This window comes from Cyphomyrmex costatus, unplaced genomic scaffold, assembly GCF_001594065.2.
Source record: "Cyphomyrmex costatus isolate MS0001 unplaced genomic scaffold, Ccosl1.0 scaffold30, whole genome shotgun sequence".
NCBI classification, from domain to species: domain Eukaryota; kingdom Metazoa; phylum Arthropoda; class Insecta; order Hymenoptera; family Formicidae; genus Cyphomyrmex; species Cyphomyrmex costatus.
In genome coordinates, this window is record NW_017277125.1 from 207,001 (window position 1) to 224,005 (window position 17,005).

At 32.9% G+C, this 17,005-nt stretch overlaps 1 protein-coding gene across 1 annotated transcript; it reads right to left on the reverse strand.

Moving 5' to 3' along the window:
- Window positions 1–530: 530 nt before the first annotated feature.
- pps (protein partner of snf) lies at window positions 531–16,782 on the reverse strand. The gene is made up of 14 exons (XM_018541675.1): window positions 16,638–16,782; window positions 16,278–16,544; window positions 15,800–16,047; window positions 15,550–15,712; window positions 15,159–15,458; window positions 14,424–15,089; window positions 13,898–14,335; window positions 11,225–11,349; window positions 9,301–9,617; window positions 7,577–7,806; window positions 7,051–7,494; window positions 5,056–5,195; window positions 2,215–4,782; window positions 531–1,373 (listed from the first exon to the last, which is right to left on the reverse strand). Exons 1-14 carry the CDS (start codon window positions 16,780–16,782, stop codon window positions 531–533), a joined length of 6,894 nt encoding a protein of 2,297 aa, XP_018397177.1.
- Between the last annotated feature and the right edge of the window lie 223 nt (window positions 16,783–17,005).

Sequence of the window (17,005 nt, forward strand, 5' to 3'; positions counted from 1 at the left end):
ATCGTATACAAGATTATGTTTCACGCACGCACAGATATACATATGTAACAGTGAGATGGCCTTCTCTTTTATTTAAATTACAGCAAAACTTTTAATAGTTTATCGTCCTATTGGCTCATTTTTTTTCCTCATTACGCAAAAGAAATACGATGTTACTTCGTATATGACAAACATTCATTGGGTAGAAAGTAAACGTAGAAAGACTACGTGTTGAAAAGTCACCATACAGCAAATAGCAAACCGCGACAATTATAAAGCTGTGTTCCATTGCACGCACAATGTATTTGTAAATGATACATTGCACGCGCAATGTATCATTTATTCTTATTTAACACTCCATAAACAACAAGAATAAAATGATACTTCATGCGCGTTATGTATGCAACGGAACGCAGTTTATGTTTTTTTTATTCCTGCATTAGACTGCACTAGAACTCTCTCGCTTCCGCCAAACACATAGTTATCTCACTTTTTAAATTTCAAAAGTATTCACCAGGTAAGAAGCCATAGAAAACAGATCTTATTTTGTCTTATTCGGATGTTCTTTGACCCCACCGCGACTTTGTCCTTGATAATCTAGTGGGTGACGAGCTATCACTGTCGCTCAATTTCCGTTTGACATTCAGCACAATACCGCTTTTGGATGTCATTTTAGAGACGTCTATTGTTGGCGGAGTCGATGGAAAAATGGGAAAATCTTCATCTTCAAGACCGGGCGGTTTTGGCTGCTCAGGAGTAAAATTCTTCTTGAAAGAATCCGAAGGGCTTGGTTTGTACGATTTATTCGCCTCGATTGCAGGTTCCGCGGGAAGCGGAAGTGACGACAGAACCTGAGGGGATATCGATGTATCACTTACGGAACCAACAGGCGGCGGCGTTAAAACGAGTAAGGATGATGTTGACGATGACGACGATGTCGAGGAAGAAGAGGATGGTGGTAGCACTGGCACTGCAGATTGCGTTACTGTCGCTGCCGCGACTGCAGCCAATTCTTCTTCAGCCTTTCGGATCAAATCCAGATCGCTCAAAGTACTTAATGTACTCTTGCTCTCTTTGGAAACTTCTAGCGACGCTTTCTCTGATTGAATAATCCTGGAAGAGGGCGAAGGCGAATACCTCTCCGGGTTTTGATAGAGCGCAGGTAAGAATGACGCACTAGGTTTAGATGGAAGATAAGGATCCACTTTAGAGGATTCCTGCCGCTTGACGTTCGCCAGGATCTCTTGTAAATTCGGTGGTATAGTGATATCTGAGACTTTATCGAGGATGGGCTGCGCGAATTTGGAAATAGGTGGCGGAGGCGTGAAAGACCGCGCATTTGATGGACTGTAAGCTTCCTCGCAAGTGTCAGTAGGTGGATCTAATCCCAAACCCTGAAACAATTGTAGATGAAGATATACAGATGTAAGAGAGATCAACAAAGATTGATAATAAAAATAGAAATTCACGATCGATCATCGATGATACGCATAATTAATGGAAACAAGCGAGCATATTTTCAAAAATCCATTTATAACTTACCAATTAGAAAATATTAGACAAATAATAGAGGGATTAACAGATAAATCCATTATAGTTTTAATCAAAAACTATCGAATGACTCTATTATCTTTACATTTCATAAATGTACTTTAAAAAATATAAGAATTATATTTATGGATAGAGTTACTACCACCAGATTTCTATCTCAGTGATGGAATGATTGATTTAATTTTCTGAAAGTGCACATATATCTCTGATAGACCATTAAAAAAATCGTAATTTGCGATTTTATCTCTCACAACAATGTAAATATGCAGCCATTAAACCAAAATTTCATATAAAAAAAATAGAAAAAATGTATTTATCTTCATTCTATTATATATACAATTCTATATAATGTATATATTCTATAACTGTATATATTATATATACATTCTATTATATATATACACGTTATACAAGTGTTGATTCAATGATCTTACATGCTACTAAATAGCCGACTTTCTCCACAATGTTTGACTAACATAAGACTTCTAATATCTAACGATAAAACACTCAAGTTCTTTCAAAGAATAAGAATGTGCAGCACAACTTGTTTGAGAGATTAAATTGGGATGTATTGCAGTAGAATTCAAAGTCAATTTTATTTATGCAAGGCAAATAAAAGGTCATGTGGGCCTTTTCAAAAAACACGATAACAATCGAGGTTGCAAAAAATAAGCAGATTCTCACCGGTAAAGTAGGTGTTGCTTCGTCGAGAAATGACGAGCTAATGTTCTGTATCTGTTGCCTCTGTTCCTCAATTTGTTGCTTCTGCTCCTCGATCTGTCGATTCAACTCATCCATCTTTCTTTGTAACTCTGTGGAATTCTTGTTGGATGAAGATAAAATACCTGTAGTATTGTCACCAGTGGACTGCAGATTGTTTATATCGTCGTCCATCTCGCCAGGACTATATGGCTCATCTCCGTCATCGTCCAACGCGACTTTACCGGGCGATGAAGTCAGGTCGATCTTTGATGATAATTCTGGCACAATCTTGCATATCGTTGCGGTATCTATAACACCGCGCGACATACCTATGTGTGCCTTATTTAAAGATTCCAGAGTCATCTGTGTTACTGTCGCCGCTGATTTCTCTTTTGTCGAGTCTAAAGTGGTCGCTTTATATAACATAGGAGATGAAGATGGTGACGGCGACAAGGTTTTCTCCTTTGATACGCTGATTAACGGCGGAGTATAACTTCTATCGGACGTCTTGGACGTTTTCGAAGGTATTGTCGGCACAACCGACAATCGCTTTTTCTTGTTGCGGACTATAATGCCGAGAAGTAGATGTGGCCGGTGCTCCTCAAATCCAGGACCGTTAAGCGGCATTAAAACCGATGGTATTGTACTCTGATTCGAGAATGGCATTATATAAAAGTCCTTGATATTTTTGGAAACATTACCCACAACGCCCAAACGACTTCTACTATTCAGATAACTATACAGAGTTATGTAGGGAATCTTCTCTTCATCATTAGCAGCTGTTAATCGAATGACTAGAATCTCCTTCGAGCCACTTTTTTTCATCTTTGAGATATAATCCCAAACAGTTTCGTGACTGATCCTACCGACAACGTCGACAGTATCTGGTAAATCGTCCATAAGGTCTTTGGCGTTACCACTTACTTCTTGCGCAGTTATAAAGAATTTAGCGACATCGACCATATTAACAAAACCGCGCCAAACTGTCTGCCAACTGCCTTTCGCTGATATTTCCTTGTCTGTCATCTGCTCTTTCTCTCTCTCGGATTCCTCATTGATATCAGGCGTCTTGATTGTAACAGTAGAACTGGGTTCTCTGTCTGATATATCAGAATCGTTCCCATCAATTGTATTAGTTGTCGCCTCGTCTTCTATGTGCCGCCAGAGACGATCTTCTATCAGTTTTTCCGTAGGTGGTGGAGATATCTCCTTCTTCTTTTCTGTTTCTCTTTTACGTTCCTCTTCCCGTTTATCAATGTCCTTGGACTCTCTACTGCCGCTACGATTTCTTGAACGACTGTCATTACTCTTGTGTCTGTCCTTTTCTCTCTGTCGATCCCTGCTCTCCTTTCTACTCTCCTTGTCTCGATCTTTGTTCCGATCTCGATCTTTATCCTTTTCTCGTTCTCGGTCACGCTTGCTCTCTTTATTCCTGCTAGACTTTCGCTCCTTGCTTTTATCCCGCGTCTTGCTACGATCTCGATCCCGACTATGACGATGCCGACTATGACTTCTTTCCCGTAAATCCTTACTCTTAGACTTTTCATTGTCGCGATTTCTTCCTCTCTCCTTATCCTTCCTCTTTCGATCGTCTGTGTTCTTGAAATTTTTTATTTCTATTTGTGCCGTTAGTTGATCTTCCTTATTCTTATCCTTATTCACATCGTCAACTGTGGAACTTATGTTATCGCCGTTATTTAATGCAGAAACGATATCCTGTACCCGTGTTTTAGGATCAACGTGTTCGATTCCACCATCGTTCTCAATTATCTGTTCACCCTTGTGAGTCTTAACAACGATCGACTTGGCCTGGGCCATCAAATCCAGTTCGTTCTTCTTTATCATTTCCAGCTGATGTTTAGTCTCCTTCTCGCGCCACTCGGCTAATTCCTGACTGGCCATCTCATCAGGGCTTAATCGCACTACAGCATCTGGAGTTAATGAGCGATCCGCAATCTTTCTAAACAATGTCAGATTCTTGGTGTCCTTTATGTTAAATACTAGACTCCTGTATTTCGCTTTATATTTAGAACCGGTGTCCTTGAAATACTTGTACATCTCGAATTCTATGTTAAAAGCCAAGTCGGCAATTTCCTCGTCAGTTAGTTTCAGATCTTTAGTTTCTTTTATGCGGCTGGATAGTAATTCTGTCAGCGTTTTTCGGATATTCACTCGTATGGGTTCCGTTTCTGGCTTTTTTACCGGTGTTAATTTATTTTGGTGTTTCAATTGGAACTGTGATGATTTTGCTTCTTGCTTCTTAATCGGCATTTGCTTCGGCGAACCTGCTCCTTGAATTTTTAATTGCGTCTGTGTAACATTCTTTGATGTTTTCAATGTTACAGAGTTTTTTCCTGGTGTCATGGTGATTATCGTTTGTTTCAATTGTGTCGATTTACTGCCCGATGATGTACTCGCTTGTTGCATACCGGGAATTATTGTAACTTTCTTGTTGGGTGCTAAAACAGTTTGTTTTGATCCAGCTACCTTGGTATAGATCATCTTTGGCATATTTTGCACTTTAACTGGAGATACCTGCGTAACATTTGCCTGAAAACAATTTCCGTATCTTTCCGTTAACTTTAGATACATTTTAGACAGATTTCTAAATCAAGAAAATTTAAATGTTTTATATTTTTTTTTACCTATACTTTTGTATAAGTAAAAATACAAGTTGTTATGAAAAAAATTTTCAATTTATATACAAATACTCATTAAACTGGATAAAAAATATCTAATGTATGAATGGAAAAAAAAAAAACAAAAATCGGATTTAGAAGTTTACTTATATATATTGTTAGATTAATTTTATTTAACACGTACAGGTTTTCCAGATGTTTGGATCTGCGTCACGAGTTTTCCACCTATTTGGAGAGTATTGATGTTATTAGCCTCTACTATTTCAAAAGTTGGATTTTCTTTTAACCATGTTCGCAAACTAGATCTGAGAGGAGCATCTGCGCCTAAAATAATAAGTCAATTATGTTACATACGTACGGAGACATGCGCACAAACACATTCAGAATAATCTATTATAATCTTTCCACGCAATTATTTTATAAACTATTCATTGCTTGAAAAAATATTTCAAGTAATACTTCTTTCAAATAGAATATTTTTTATGATGTATATGATTTTCTATACATCATTAAAAAAGGTGAAACTGTTCCTAAGTTTTAAACCTTTAAGACCTTCGTTTTTTTTATCGAGCATCTTTTTTTTTAACTTAAAAGGTTAGAATTACTTCGAGACAAGTTTATTATAGTCTCCTACGGTCATTCGATTATTTAAAATTTTAATCGTTTTCACAATAATTAGGAAATAAGGGCCTTAAACCGTCAAGTTGGACCTAAGTTCTAAAATAATTTTGTACGAATTTATATACATGTTCGAATTTGTGATATTACTACAGTAATATAATCGGATTGCGTTTCAAGAGCAAAAATAATTTCGACGCGCGGTTTAAAAAAAACTACGTACATGTAATATATAAAAATTCACACAGAATTATTTCGGCACTTAAGATCCAATTTAACGGTTTAGGGCTCTTATTTCCAAATTATTGTGTAGTCATATAATGGTCTCATTCAAAATTTTGTGTTGTTTAGTCTTTTATTTTCTTATTAATAAGCTTCAAAATCTTTCGAAAACGTTTCACTCGTTACCAGAAAAAGGATGTATTTCCAGAATGCTAGTACTCCTCATAATGACCACTAAATTAAAAAAATACTCGACAAAATATTTCCTGATCGGAAAGAAATCACACTAGTAATTCGTAGGCAGCTATTATTTAGACCCTCATAGAAATGATAAGTTGATACGCTTTATCTTTTATAAAGTCCTACAAGAAAATTCTTCAGTCATCACGACGAAAATTTATTATTAGTAAGAAGGATATTATATTTTCTCTACCTATCTAATGATTAAAAAACGTTGTTTCTTGAATTTGGTGATTATTATAAGGAGTACTATCACGTTGGAAATACATTTGTATTTTAATAAGTGGAACGTCTTTCATAAAATTTTAATTCACTAATAAGAAAATAAGAGGTTTAATAAAAATGGCATTGAATGATCTTGAAAGACCAACATATCATAGATTAATAAACTAGAAATAGGATTTACGCATTAATTAAAACAAAAAAAGATGTTTTATTTTAATAAATAAATAAATAAACGTTACTTTGAAATCTCAGAGAGATCTCTACCCGAAAACAATGTCCATAAAATGTCTCATGAAATAGAGCAAGGGCTATATTACACTTAAAAAGCCTTAAGCAATAAAATGTAAGCAAGTAAATAAATTGGCCAATCACAATAGAGATCACATTAACTCATAAAGTAACCAGCAACAAATCCAATAAGAATTTTTTTACTGCTTAAGTTTTTCTGTTTGCCGTAGCTTTAAATTTTATTTAAAACATTTTGTTTTCGAATAACAAACGGTTCGAGAGAGATAACAGAAAAATTGTAATTATCTCCTGTATGTGTACATGCATGCATATGGAGTCCATTTATTCTCTAAATAAATACCCTTTTTATTCTCAATTTTCCTCTGATATGAATGTATATTATTATTTAATATTATAATATGCAAAATAAGATATACCAACAATCATTTTATAGAAACAAAGCAAATAAAAAACAAAAGGTATCATATTTGCTGTGATTCCACGTGATTACGTAAAAATGAATAATATTATAACACATTTTTTTTTAAATTAAATTTCTAAAAGAAAATTGAATTACATGCATGCATGCATACAATAAACAGATTTAAGTATTTTCAATATTTAATGAATCATATGATTTATTTACCAGTAAGAACTTTACCACTTTTTTTATCAAAGACTACTACTCTAGTCTCAGATTTTGCCTTCATAGTTTCTGTCGTAGGTAATTTTGTAGACTTTATATTTGACCCAGATGGCATGGGTTTGTCCTTAGTTAAAGTTTCCTGAGCATGTGCAAGAATACATGCATCTGAACAATAAATACTAGAATTTCTAGCTTCCTTCTTACAAACAACACATTGCATTGTGCTGGAAGCTGGAGCAACACCGTGGTCAATGGAAGAACTCGATGGAGATATTTCCTTCGGTAGAACAGCTTGCGATAATGAATTTTCACCCACTGATTCGACTTTTGCTTTTTGTTTTACAAGTAATGATGGCAAACTCGTCTTTATCTTTTCTTCTTCGGCTTTCTTTTTTAAACAATTCGGACAAACCCACTCTATGCCTTTCTCCTCCATTTGTTGACCTGTCATGCATATTTAATAGATATTATATAACACAAGTTAAAATAAATATTTTCTATTGTCATGTATACTTAGATTACTTACCCATAGCTTTACTGACATGTACACATTTTCCATGAAACCAGTCTTCACAAACATCACAGCATATCATAAATCGATTGTTATGTGGCCGTTTGCAGATACACCATAATCGATCTGGATCGTCTTCCGAATCTGAATTATCCTCCTCATCATCTTCGTCATCTTCCTCTTCTTCTTCATTTACTGCTTGCTCCATTTTAAATTCATCCTTGTTATGTTGAACTGATATTTGACTATATGTTAAAACAATTATTAAATTTTAATTAAAAATATATAAGAGTATAAGAGATTAATATAAATAAAAAAAAGATATGATTGCTTTCCAGTCAATATAGAAATAGTTCCGCGTATAAAAGTTAAATAGTTTCAAGAATATTTAATAATTATAATTAGAAAATTTTTTTTAATTTTAATTTTTATAAATAAAAATGTTTATTTAAACAATTTCTTTTAATCATAAGATCTTTAAGATCTTTGCAACAACTAGTCAGAAGTCGAATAAAAATTGTAAGTAATATCGTCGTTTTATTCATTATAATAAATATATTCGAATATTAAAAATAAAGTTCGAATATCATATCGCGCACAAAGATTTGTTTGCCAATCGAGCTAGCCAGTGTATTGTAAAAACAAGTCAATGTTACATAATTTATAATAATTACTATCTTGATATACATATATTGTATACTTAATATTTAATATGGTATATCACACAAGATTTTTATCAATTTATATGTATTGTTGGCACATGTATGTGCTCAGAAAAAGAAGTTTATTTTAGACTACTCGCGCATATAGGGTCTGAATTTATAGTATTCATAGCTGGTTCTTATTTTTATAGGGTCTGAATTTATAGTATTCATAGCTGGTTCTTATTTTTATAGGGTCTGAATTTATAGTATTCATAGCTGGTTCTTATTTTAACACTTTTATTATTAAGATTATATTAATAAAGCAATATCTAATGATAAAAACTAGATTAGAAAATAGATTTTATATTAGATAAGAATACATTTAAAAATCTATCAAATCATGTATGTTACGGAATAGGATAAGTTTCGCGCCACAAAGCTGAATAAAGGATCGATTGCGCCATCCATCGATTCTGTCCGTGAATTTTTTCGTCGCATTCACCGCGCCCGTCTTGCGAAAATCTAATTACTACAATTCAGCCACGTATTTGGATAACGAAAAACCCGATGTCGCTGTCGTCCTGCCGATTCGTCGCGCTAATCGCGCAGCGCGATTCTACCCCCAGACACAAATCAGTGCTTGTCGTGACAAGTCGTGCGGCAAGATTCGTTGTCTCATTAATTACTGTGTGAAAGCACCAGCTTTCTTTCGACGTATTCGCTACCGCCACATGCTCTTTTGTACATCTCATCTCAGCTGCCGCTGTTCATGAGCATCGACGTATTAACTACCGTTAATCGCTTCTCTCGCAAACCAAGTGCCACGCGAATACCACATTATATCAGTGGGAATAAAATTTGCTTACAACACGTAAAACAGAGTGCTCAGTGTTCTAACATTGTCCAGTCCACCAATCCATCCCATCACTCGAGATCTCAGTCGAGATCGGAGCAGCGATTTTACACAATGTAAAAATTTCATTTTAAGATAATAATACACGAATAATCGAGTATACGCTCTTGTGTGACAGATTTACGTAAAATTATTTATGATTACATCCAAATCTTCAACGTATAATAATATAATGTACTTACGTGATTTTCTGTATTTTCTTTGTAGATTCAGGATTTATCTGCGACACCTCAATTTTCTCTTGTAATCGTTTACTTCTGGTAGCAGGTGCTTCGATAGGTGGTAACTTAATTACACGATTACCTCGAATGATTTGAATAGTCTCTTTATCGTCCTTCGAAGATTTTTTGCTTGTTTCTTTCGATACATTTGTTTGTGCTATTGGCGTTGCCTCTGCTGATTTAGAATCTTGTTCGGGTGATATTAATGTAGGTATAAGCATGCTACTCGATGTCAATGATTCCGGTATCATTCGTGGCTTGGGATCACCTAGAGTAGACTGTAAGTAAGAAAAAAATCCTTTAAGGATAAAATTATCTTTAAAACAATTATGTTGTTTTAGGCAGGATTCTCCTCGACATTCAAAGATTAAAGGCAACGAGATAGTTGACCAGCACGCAAGAATTGATTCAATAATATTTGAACCGAAGTTGACATTTGATGTATTACCATTTAGATAGGGCAAAGAACAAAAATTACTTACGAGAAAACAGTATTTTAATTTCTAGAAAAAAAAAGAAAAAAAAATAAAGATCTACTAGAAGATTCGCCTAGTAAAAAACTTCCCGTTGCCCTGCCACACGTGTTGCGTCGTTTCGATCGCATTCTCAACGTTTTGACTCGGTGCGAACGTAACATTTTGAGACTATTAAGGTAAGTTTGGTATTGTTTAATTTTTATCACTATCTGGAAGTTTCACAAGTTATGTCCAATGTACTCGAGTACCCTTATGAAATTTCGCATACTAGATTGTAAATTATTCATGGGAAGAAGGCCATGCTCTGTATTTGGTGGGACTAAAAGAGTGTAGTGTACCATGAGCTGTTGAAATCTGGTCAAACAGAGGATCTCTACCGAGAACAAATAATCCGTTTGAGCCGAGCATTGCGCGAAAAACGACCAGAATATGAAACAAGACAGCACAAAGTGATTTTGACAACGCTTGACCTCACTAAGGCTGTTAAGGAACCATTGGAAACACTTCGCTGAGAAGTGCTATCCTATGCGATTTATTCATCAGACTGTGCTGGGGGATTCCGTCTACCACTTGTTTCGGTCGATGGCATAAGCACTTGTTGAGAAACGCTTCAATTCTTATAAAGACATCGAAAAATGGGTCTCTGATTAGATAGCCTCCAAGGATGAGTCATTCTTTCACCGCGGAATTCGCTTGCTGCCCGAAAGATGGGGAAAAAGTTATTGCTAATGATGGACAATATTTTGATTGATATATCTTTTCATTTTGTTTCTTAAATAAAATCATACTTTTTTCAAAAAAACAGACGGAACTTTCCGATTGACCTAATAATAACAGTTCACTGCGTGATATTCATATGTGTAATACATAAAAAAAATATTTAATTTATAAACTTATTAAATACAAAACTAAGTGTTTTTTGAAAATATAAAATAATTGTGGTATACATTTAATTAATTTTTATCACAGTTCTAAATATGGTTAAAGCTTTATACGATATAGTATGTATCATTTATATATGTAAAAACATTTTAAAGTAACAACTACACAGGGGGTTAATTATACTCAGTAATATCGAATAATTAATATCTACTAACAGTATGCATTAATATTTTTAGTGTTTTTAAAATATTACATAATCAATATTTATTGACAATATATAATATATTTCAATTATTTTAATTTTACATACAATATCTATTGTACTGTGATATACTGTGACAGAGTAAATACAGCAATACTGATGCTCGAAAATCAATATCCAGATCACCATCAGTATTCTACATCAATTCATCCATATTAATTACAAATGATCAATAACATTGTCAGTACTTATTAATAATAATGACAGTATTATTGATTGTGTGTGTAGAGTTACCTTTAAAATAACGTTATACGAAAACACTTACATGTTCAGCTAAATCGACTCCAAGTTCCTCTTGTAACAACAATGCTTCAGCAAGTAATTCTTCTTCATGTTTGCTAGCTTCCATTTCTAAAGTAGCCAATAAATGTTCTTCTCCTTCGATTCCAACTTAAACAAGTACACATAAAATGCTTTTAATAATTATAACTCTAATATATAATATTTAAAATATAAAAAAAGAGAAATAACAAAACAGGGATTCCCAAAAATAAATCACGAATTGATGTTTGGTCAAAACAAATTTTACAGAAAATTCCATTTCGTTAATTTGCATAACTGTACAAATTTATACACTCTTTTTTTTCATGAGTTTATATGTGTAAAGTTAAATTTCAACGATGATAGAAAATCACATTTCGATATTCCAATAATAAAACTATAATTACCAAATCCTTACATCTGAAAATGTGCGTCAATATCGATAACAAAGCTGTCTAAACAGATTTAAGAAATAAGTGCATTTTTTATGCGTAACTCATTTTATATTGGGTACAAAAAATATAGATTTTGGAATATCTCTGGAGAAAAATAAGTTTTACAAAAAAACATTTCAATTAAAAGTTGTAAGATTTTAAGCAGAGTTGGAAAGCATTACTTTTTTGTTGCTTTTCCGTTATTTTTTATAATAAACGTTGACTTTTTTAACCTTAACACTAATAAGCATAAAGTCGACTCTTTCAACCTTAGCACAATCTTAGCATTTAATTATAAAAAATTGCAATGTCATTATCAAATTGTTTATTATAAAAAGTAACGGAACAGTAACAATAAAACATAACGCTTCCCACACAATTCTAATTTTTAGACCACATTACATGGCAATGTAAGTATGATCTTGAATAGTATATTGTTATGGTTACATAAAAAACTGCAAAATTTTGAAATAAACTTCTCATTTTTCATTACATATCTTTATAGCTGACTTTGAGAGCTTTTCAAAACGCTGTGTGTGTGTGTGTGTGTGTGTGTGTGTGTGTGTGTGTGTGTGTAAAATAATGTTTTTTTTCATTGAAAACTTTTCGAGTTATGAGACTTGAACATCACAGTTCATACCGTCGACATTAATATTTTTTTCAAGACAGTATTTTTTCCTAATAACAACTTACGACATATGTCAAGATCATGACTTTAAACATTTAAATATGTATTTTAGTCATCAGTCAAACACTTTGGATGTTAATATTGATAATGTAACTTTCAAGCTTCAAAATTCAAAGAAAATTCTTAATACAAAATAATTTTTTTGTAATGCTTTGAAAAGTTCTTACAGTCGGTTATATAAACGTGCAATAAAAAGTTAGGATTCCCATTTCAACATTTCAAAATGATTTTTACATGATCTTAACAACATTATTCAAGTTCATACTCACATTGCAATGTAATGAATATGTTTAGCACTATAAAGAGAAAGATACACGCATCCTTTTTTATCAATACAGGATATTTTGAGAAAAAAAAAAACATTATTATATTAGATATAATTTAGAATACATGGCAGAGGAAAAGAAAAAGGAGCAGTACCATGAATTAAATAATAAAATAATTCGGAGAAGATGGCATAAGAGGGAAAATGCCATTTTATTTATATTTTTATTATAAAGTATATATCAGTCATTCTGACTGCGTAGAAGTATGCAATAGACAATGGACAAAAAAATTATCAAAAAAAGTTCATATCAACTGACATTAAAAAATATTTAAAAAGATACGGAAAGATAAATCATGAAATATGATCTTTATTATATAATAACGAAGATTTTGTCTTCAATGCTTACTATAAAAACAAACAAATAATGTACGTTTTAATCAGTGTTTTCCTGGTAGTCATGTGGCTGATACAAATTATAATTTGCAAATAAGTAAAATGTGCAAGTTTATTGCATTATACATAATTTAATTGCTTGTAACATCTTTTCCCATAGGAGACATCTTATCCGTATACATAGGAGGAAAATGCCATTTTATGACATATTAATTTTTTCCAAAAATATGGAATATCAGAACTTTAATTCGTTATTTTATATAAAGGTTTCTAGAATATAAATATTTTTTCATTGGTTAATTTAATAACATTAAAAAAGTATTCAAGAATAAAGGTTTAAATATGGCGACTTCCCCTGAATTACATTACTTTCTTCTAATGAAACAGTATCGATGCTAGAGACAGTAATATAAAATATAAATTTCATATATTGTGTATACATTACAGCCAATAATATGTATTGTATAAATAATGTATTAAAACGACTCGTTTGATTAAATCTAAAATATGAGGTGTAATGCCATTCGAGCCAAACCTTATGCAGACTCGAATGGCATTACACCTAATATGTATTGTATATTATATGATTTAACAATATAAAGAATAAAATGTTTTACTAATAAAATTATAATATAAGCATATTAAGGAATTCAATAAACAAGAGAATAAAACATGTTATAATATAGTTACAATATACTTATTACAACATTATGTATTATTTACAAAAATAAAATAAAATAATAATAATACAAAAATAATACAAAAAATTCTGCATTGCAAAATATAGAATAGAGAAATAAAAGTTTTTTTTAAAAACTATTTGTAAATAAATACCAAATCGGTATTGAAAAAACGATATTACAAAATCAGTTTAATATAAAGCTTAATTTTTACCTGTATCTAATGATGGTTGCAATTCTTCAGTCAAAGGCGTCTTAATTTCTGATTTGTGTTCGTGTTCGCTTCCTGATATTATATTACTGTTACTTCTGTCGATGTTTAATTGTGATTCTGGCTGAACAGACTGTTCAGAAGTGTTAAATATTATCTTCTTATTAGTAAGATTGGAAGTGCTCTGTATTACATTTGAAGCAGCAGAGATGCCAATATTTAATGAAACGGCTGTGGAAATATAACCAGTTGATGATCCAGATGTAGATATTGCTGTTGTGAAAGGTGTAGGCAGAGCCATAGTTGTTGCAGCATTGTCTTTTCCGTCATTATTCGAACTCACACGTCGAATTATATCTGGTGTTGAGAAAAGCGCAGGACCCAAAGTATCGCCTACATAGCCCGGAACTTTTCGATTATCTTTTTTAATCTTCTTCGCATCTGTAAACAATGTTTTAGAAATATAATTTAATGTGTAAAATTCACTTTGATTCACTCTTAATTGGTAACAAAGTGAAGAAATACTGACTATCTAATGTTTTGACTTCTATAGGTTTTGTGGTATTTTCTTCTCCTTTCAAAGTTGATTCTATACTGGTGTCAGATTTTCTCTTTTCCCTCTTTATATCAGTAGGCTTGACTTTTATTGGCGTATTGCTGACCGAAAAAATGGTTTTCGATTGTTGCTGTGTTGGTGAGCTTTGGTTTGCACTCTGTTGCTGTGTCATAGACAGTTGTGATGCTAGTTGTTGCGTCAATACTGTCTTTACTGGAGAAACCTGCGTATTGGAACTCATCGTTTTAGATGTCATTGGTAATTGAAGCAATTTCCCATCTTTCGTCGTAAAATATTTAGTACCCGTTGGGTTTACAAACTTTTCCTTAGAAATCAATACGGTCTTTTTAAGTCCAATATTTTTAAATTCATTCGGTTTCATCGGAACTTGTTTTTGAATAAAAGTAACCTTTTGATTGCTTCTTCCTTGACCAGGTTTGGTCAATATCATATCACCCTTAATCATATTGGTATTAATTAAATTTGCTTTCACTTCATTTGTTGTTTGTAGTACTTTCTCATATGCTGGTGGCGATTCTTGAAGCACAGATGTCGACATTTCTGTAAGCTGCAATTCTTCCTTTTTCTTTCCACCGAGTGTCTTGATTTGTCTTTTATTCTTAGTAGGACTAAATCTCTCTAATAATGAAAATATAACGTTATTCTCTTCCACTACATAATCAAATATTTTCCACTAAATTTACGCACCTGATTTATCATCTTTTTCAGGAGTTTTCATTGCGTTAACGGCAGCAGCCATCTCCATATCTAATCGTCGCACCTGTTCCATATCCAATTGCTTATTTTGACCTCTCCTTCGAACAGCTGCCATACTACCACCTCTTGTAGTAAGACCTTTCCGTCCTCCCCGAGCTCTCGCATTACTTCTCTTACGAAGGCCAAAATCTGAATCATTACCATTGTCAGATGGTTCAGATTCCGAAGATTCTGTAGACGATTCTGTGATATCATCATTTTCTTCTTCTTTCTTATTATTTTTGGCTTGTACTGTGAACAAGATTATAATAATACTTTGCTGTTATTAACGTACGTAAAGAATATAGTTGAAATAATTAAAAAATAATTATTGAGATAATACATTTGGTTATTCCTTGTTGAGCATTTGTTATATTTCTCGAATGCCCTGACAATTTAAGAGTCCCAATAATGCTTGTGTTGGCTCTAGAAGGTCCAGTTGTATTTGATGTAGATACAACCGTTTTACGTATTGATCTATTCATCTGTTTACTATGTAACGATATCTATAATGCCAGCAATTAAATAATTAATAACAAGTATATTATGGTTACCACACACAACCTATATACATATATATGGGCAATAACTACATTTATATTCTTTGCAGAATTTTTAACCCCAATATTGTCAATGTCATTAATGGGCGGTGACGTAATAATTGTTCGGGGAGAGGATGATTGATGTATATATTGTATATCATTAGGTTCAGATAAATCATCAACAATTGGTAAGGGATCCTTTGGCACTGGATCACTAGGTGACAATCTGCTTGTGTAACAATGGTCCAGCTGTATATTATATCGCATTGTATTCTGTAACTCTTCTATTGATAACATATCTAAAAAGGATTAGTACATACAGAAGCTGCATAGATTACTTATAAAATCAGAGAAACAAAAAACGTTCACAAAAATTTGCGCACGATCTCAAGCTTCGTATTGACACTAATAAAATTTGCAAAAGTTGATAATGTAAACAAGAACTTTTTTATCATTGCAATCAAAAGAGTAAAATAAAAAAGTACTTTAACAAAAAAATTATATATATATATATATATATATATAGTACCAAGCATTGCAGTAACATTTTCTCCAAGTATCTGCTTTGCCTCTTCACTTTGCAAAGCTGTTTCTAATCTTTCCAACTGTTCTGGATCCATCTCCATAAAAGGATCTACCAATCCACCTGGATCAGTACTAACATTGGCGCTTACCGAGCTTGTTGTAGAGTGAGCAAATGTTGGTGGATCTACTGTCAAGGTTATATCACCATTTTCAGTATCTGCATCAGATTGTCCTAATCTTACCACACGAACATTAGCACTTGATTGATTCACTAAAATAACAATTTCATTATTATTGCATACCATGAAATATTATTTATTTATACCAGTCCTTCATAAGAAATTATATCTTTTACTTTACAAACTTGCTTGCAATTGCTTACTTATCAAGTTTTGTAAAGTTGTCTGATCAACAGATATTATTCCGTCATCATTGACAACAAGGATTAACGTATCATCACTTTTCTCAGAATTGCTTTCCTGAGGCTCGATGACATATGAACTAGACATTCTGTTTGCCTGAAAAATAAATTATACATTCATCTTTTGCTTTCATAAAGAATTTAGTAGCACAATAAATGCAATAGAGGATGATAACAAGGGCAAATCTGAGAGTCAACGAAACTCTATTGTCAGCATATTCGTTCTCTCGGAGAGTTACTCATCGACAAACACACAACAAGATAGCGAAATAATTTTTGTAACAGCGATACCACGGACATTATTACATCTG